Source organism: Nesoenas mayeri (assembly GCF_963082525.1).
Source record: "Nesoenas mayeri genome assembly, chromosome: 6".
NCBI lineage: Eukaryota > Metazoa > Chordata > Aves > Columbiformes > Columbidae > Nesoenas > Nesoenas mayeri.
In genome coordinates this window covers 27,330,731-27,336,357 of record NC_137545.1, presented here as the reverse complement: position 1 = coordinate 27,336,357, position 5,627 = coordinate 27,330,731, and the positions used below count along the sequence as shown (strand labels likewise).

General features: G+C 64.8%; 1 protein-coding gene across 1 annotated transcript; it reads right to left on the bottom strand.

The window, feature by feature from the left end:
- Nucleotides 1–4,608, bottom strand: LOC308041967 (rac GTPase-activating protein 1-like; the record flags this gene model as incomplete). The annotated part of the gene is made up of 15 exons (XM_080346964.1): nucleotides 1–52; nucleotides 130–464; nucleotides 541–673; nucleotides 832–937; nucleotides 1,012–1,213; nucleotides 1,286–1,381; nucleotides 1,519–1,680; nucleotides 1,885–2,099; nucleotides 2,321–2,435; nucleotides 2,732–2,809; nucleotides 3,405–3,458; nucleotides 3,665–3,743; nucleotides 3,975–4,111; nucleotides 4,196–4,398; nucleotides 4,524–4,608. The coding sequence occupies 15 exons, from the start codon at nucleotides 4,606–4,608 to the stop codon at nucleotides 1–3; spliced, it is 2,052 nt and encodes a 683-aa protein (XP_080203090.1).
- Nucleotides 4,609–5,627: the final 1,019 nt, after the last annotated feature.

Below are 5,627 nucleotides of genomic sequence, written 5' to 3'. Positions count from 1 at the left end.
CTACAACCAAGAAGGGAAGAACCGTCCCACCTTCCTTAGAGCCAGCCCCTGCCTGCGTGGGGAGAGATGACTCAGGGGTGCACAGCAAGCTCCCCTGGGCCCCCCCCCCACACCCCTGGCAGCACTCACGGGGGTGAGGTGGCTGTGCCCACACAGCTCTGCAGGGTGTTGGGGAGGCAGCAGGTGCCGGTTGGGCTCATCTGGCCTGGCTTGGGCTCCGGGGAGATGATGGGACAGAAGAATGACTCCACAGGACAGAGAGGGGGATGGCTGTCGCACCCCTGCCCAGCCACAGGCACACAGGGCTCTTCAGCAGCCACAGAGCAAGGGAAGGGAGGAGATCGGGGCGCCTGTGTCTCACCGCATTCACCCCCCAAGGATGGCATTGGCACCAGGTTCTCCTGCTCTGGCCCCAGAAAGCCTCTCCAGAAGTCGGGCGGCAGTGAGAGGAGCTGAGCTACCACCTAGGCAGGGAGGGATGAAGGATGGGGATGTGGGCAGCACCGGGGGCACAGCCCACACCTCAGGGAGCCCCCTCACCTTGCACTGCCGTGGTGTGTCCTCCATAATGATAAGTGGCGTGGGGTTTGCCGAGGCATGCCCCACCAGCGTGGGACCAAACACGCGGGACAGGTTGAGGATGTCCATCTTGCAGTCAGGGCTGCGCGACACCCTGTGAGGGGGGATGTACAGTATGAGCGTGCTGCCCAGCCAAGGGGCCCCTTGTCCTCAGCCCAGCTTCCCTGCTCTGAGGCAGAGCCTGGGATGGGGGCAGAAAGCCAGAAGGAGGGGACAGACCCATGGGACCCTGTGCCAGAATAAGTCCCTCACCTAAGCAGGTGCAGCATGAGGAAAGCCAGGGTGTCCCTGTTGGCCGGGGGCAGTTTGCTCACCACGTGGCGCAGGGCTGTAGCACAGGCAGCAGCATCTGGGATATCTGCAGCAGCACCAGAGAGAGGTGTTAGGGAAGGAGCAGCCCCTTCCCGCCCCCAGCTCCAGACCCCTGCTCACCTGCAGCCCGCAGGAAGGCAGGGTGGAGGCTGAAGGTGACCAGCGGCTCCTTGAGCCCCCGCAGAAAGTCCTTGAGCACCCCACACACCACATGGATGTCGGTCACACTGCTGAGGGCAGGCAGTGCACCTCCAGCCCGCAGCAGCCTCTGCTTCCACTCCCGCACCAGCTGCTCTGTGCCCGGCACCCGATACAGCCCTGTCTGGGGTGCACGGAGAGGAGCTCAGCCCCACAGGAACCACAGCATCACCACCCCCACCACCCCAACTCCTACCTCTGTCAAGCCTCGCGTCTCCACCTCAGTCACACACTGCACCACCAGTGTGGGCACCAAGGGCGGCGTAGCGGGGGCAAAGTCAGCCAGCACGCCCTGGGGAGGACAACATTGACCTATTATTCAGTGCCCACCACCCAGCATGGGCAGAGCCCCAGCATCCCAGGACTGATAGCCCAGTAGTCCCATGGGGACATGGAGCAGTCCCCAAGCACCACTGTGCCATCCCTCACCTCACGGGGCCAGGTGTGGTGGTGAGGCCGGGGCACACAGGAAAGGGGGCACTGCTCCCGGCACTTGGGGTGCAGCAGCAGCTGGCACCAGCGGCACTTGACAGCAGCCTTCCCAAAGCGCATGCGGGAGCTGCAGATGCCGCATGGCTGGGGGCGGATCACCTGGAAAGGGGGAGCAGAGTCAGGGCCCCCCTTCTTACACCACTCCACCCCTCCACAAACTAGCCCCTGTCACCTCCATTCATTGCCCATTCAGGCAGAGCTAGGGACAGGGGAAGAACATAGAAGAGCCTTCCCTGCCAAGACCCGCTCCTCCTGCCCGACTCCCTCCTCCATAGTGGCCAAAAGAGAGGCTGGGGCACGCACTGTTTTGGAGGTGAACTGGTGCTGGCGCAATGGGTGACCTCGTGGCGCTGAGGGGACGGGTGCTGGCACTGGCTGCTCCACAGAGCCACCCTCAGTGTAGCTCTCTTGCCCTGGGGCACGGCAGCCTGGCTCCTCACTGGTGCCCCAAACCGTGGTCAGCTCTGCAGAGAGAAAAGGTCGTGGAGGGAGCCCCGAAAGGCAAACCCCTCCAGCTTCTGGCTGGAATGTGGCGAGGCTCCCCACCTCCTGGGGCACCCCTGCAGCATCCCAACTGCCCTGGGACAGTGGCACTTAGCATGTCCAGAGGTCCCTGGTACTCCCATGGTGCAGACAAGCACCCCCAGCAGATCCCCTCCCTCTCCCATGACAGCAGCACTCTGAGCCTGGTCCCACTCCACCCGTGAGCCCTCACCCCAGCCCTTCCTGTGACCTGTACGTGCAGAAACACTGTGTCCCTGGCGGGAGCAGCGTCGTGGCACCAGAGCAGTGGGCAGGAGGCTGGTGGCAGGGCCCAGGCCCTTGGCTGGAGATGGCACAGGGGGGATGCTTGCCTGCTGAGATGTGGGACAGTGATAATATGCCTGGTTGCAGCCCCACAGTGCTCCAATGTCTCCCCATGAGCTCTGCTCCACCTGCTCCCCATCCTTGTGTTCCTGCACAGCCAGGGAAGCTGTTACCATGGGCACAAGCAGATACAGGCTTCAGGGCAAAGGCACCCAGAGGGGACAGCTGAGCACCCCCAGACCCCACAGCACCCACAGTCCTAGAGGCTGCAGCATTACATTCTGGCACTGGGGTAGCCCACACACCCCATCCCTTCCCAGGGTGTACTGACGTCCCCACTCACAGTGTTTTCAGGTGCCACAGAAGATCGGTGTCGCTTTGCCACCACCATAGGGCCAATCTGAGGAGCCAGTGACACACGCTGGGGGCAGAGCAGATACGGTAAAGGGAAGGTAGGGACCCCCTCTTCCCGACTGTGCCCCCCATCCCAGAGCCACCAAGCCAAGTGGTCCCAGGGCCACAAAAGGCCCTGTCTCACTCTGCTCTCCAGCATTGCCTGCCCCACCCCAGCTGGGTCAGAGCCAGCCCTGGGGCTGGGGGAGGCCAGGGCAGGCCTGCAATGCAGAGGTGTGAGAGGAGCAGGGTGCAGGATGCCCACACGTGGGGATGAATTATTGAGGAGCCCAGCTGGGCCACGCTGAAAGGTAATGGAGTTTCTACTGATTGCAGGAGGCTTGCTGGGAGATGATGCTCCCAGCCCAGCATCAATAAATTAAGCCCCCTTTCAGGGTCTTTGCAGCCCCCCATGCAGGGATGGAGAAATATCTGGGTGCCCTAACCATGCATGGTACAGGGCCAGCACCTCAGCCTGGGCTGCTGACCTGTGCAGGCAGAGGGTCCCATGGGCAAGTGCAAGAGAGCAGACCAGATCCGGGGATCCTCACCCACACAGGGGTGCAGATCCCACCTCAGCACCAGCCCTTATGGGCTGCCATATACCAGCATTTCCCTCATACCTGCCTCTCCTGGGATTTCCGCTTCAGGGTCCGCATGGCCGTCATATCAACATCCTGAAAGGCAGCAGTGAAGCTGGGGGCTGGCAGAGCCATATGTGGCCAGGCGAACCCCAGCAACCATGCTCTGGCAGCAGCCGGGGGTTGCCTACCTCAACCACATCCATGCAAAGGGGCCACCCTACTGCAGGAATGGGGCAAAACTATCCCTTCACTACTAGTGAGAAACTGAACCCTGGGAGTAAGAGCAGGTCACTTCTTACCACATCATCCTCAGTGTGGTCATAGCTGATGTCTGAATGGGACAGGAGGGACTGGCACGACTCATCCACTGCAGACGATCTGTGGAGCAAGCTGGGTGTCAACCTGGCTGAGGCACCACCCCACCCCCGACCTCAGCCAGCACCTACTTGTACAGCCACTCCTGGGAGCCCACAGCTGATGCCCCTGTGCAGCCTGAGCACCCCTGTGCCAAGCTGGCCCCTTGGACCCAGCAGAGGTGAAGGGGAGAGGGCAACAGCTGAGCCCAGGGCTGTCTAAGGCACTGGGGCAAGGACCAAAAGCCCTGCTCACCTCCTGCCCGGCGCCAGGGCCACCCCAAGGCACTGGCTTGTCAGGGCACTGAGGACAGAGCACTGCTCCCTGCTCAGCATCCCGCTGCCCAACGGCTCCCGCATCAGGGACTCAAAGACCAGCTGAAGTTTGCGCTCCTGCAAGTGAAACAGGGCAGCAATAAGCAGGCTGGGGTCCCCACAGCCAGCCCCATGGGGTACCCCTGCAGCCAGGCCCCCAACCTGCTTCTCCAGCTCAGCCTCTGCCCGGTGGCGCTTCTTCATCTCCACCTCCACCTGGTTGCGAGCGTGCTTGAGTTTCACCTCCAGCGCCGCCCGCTCAGCCTCCACCAGGGCCAGTTGCTCTTGCATCCGCCGCCCGTCCTGCTCCAGCCGGCAGCATCGCTGGCGCGTCGCCTCGAAGCACCGAGCGATCCGGATGTAGTCTGGGGGCAACAAAAACGAGTGGCCAGCCGGCATGGGGCACCGGACCCCAGCCCCTCCAGCCCCGACTAGCAGCAGAGCCGGGGGTCCCGGAGCATCCCCAGGCCGAGGGGCCGCACGCACCCACCTTCCTCCACGCTGCCGCCGAGCTCCAGCAGCTGCACCGCCCGCTCCAGCCGGGCCAGGAGCCGTCCGCAGCGCTGCTTCATCATCCCACCGCCTTGGGACAGGGCGAGATCCCCCCGCAGCCGCCCACAGGCAGGCAGCACAGCCCTTGCTTCCCGGGAACCCCCTGGAGCTCCCGCCCCGCGCTTTCCTCTGGCTACCGGAGTCCGCCGTGCGCCCCCCGGGCGGCGCAAGCTCCGGAGGCGAAAGAGCCCTCCCGGCCGACCTATGTGGGCCGGGGGCCGGGGTGGAGCCCGGCCCGGCTCCGCCTCCAGCTCCCGCCGCCACCGGGGCCCGGCCCGTCGCCCCGACGGCTGCCGGTGCGGGGAAACCTCCCGAGAGCCTTGGGCGTGGGGTGCCCCGGAGTGCTGGCCGCAGGGGTGCAGGACAAGAGCACCTGAGGGGTGCAGTCGGTGTGGGGTACCTTGGGGATGCAGGGGCGTCTGGCGGGAGCACTGGGCGCGGAGTGTACTGGGGGCTGCAGGGGTGCGGGAGGGTGCTGGCTCCCGACACCGCTTCCCCTGGCCCACCCCCCCCGTTCCCAGGAGCGGCGTGGGTGGGAGCTGGAGGAGCCGGTGTCCTTGTCCGCTGTCCCTCACCGATGTGCACCGCATGCAAAGAGGCCAGCGGCAGGCGGGGGCGCCGGGGACCCCCAGCAGCGGGGCTCCCGGGCAGGGTTGTGTCCTGCAGATGGAGCCACCTCCCCGCCTCAAAGACCAGCCGCTGTCCGCGCTACGGGGGTCCTGTGCCCCACCAGGGTCTCCTACCCAGGGGCTCCCCGGTGCAGCTCTCAGCCCCGAGGCCCCCCTCCCTGCCGCAGCCCCCACATCCTGGTGGCCCTGCGTTCCTGCAGGGGCCTCTGGCGGGTTTGCGGGGGGCCCCGGTGAACGGCACCTCTCCCTCCTCCGTGCCTGTCCCGACCTGTTGTGAATACCGGGAACAGCAGCATGGCTGGCGGCAGGGCTAGGCGTGCAAGCCCCTGCACACACACACACACATACACATAAACCCTAACAGGCCCCTTGCCTGCTTCCGACCTAGAGAAGTGGGTTTTGCACCCCATGGG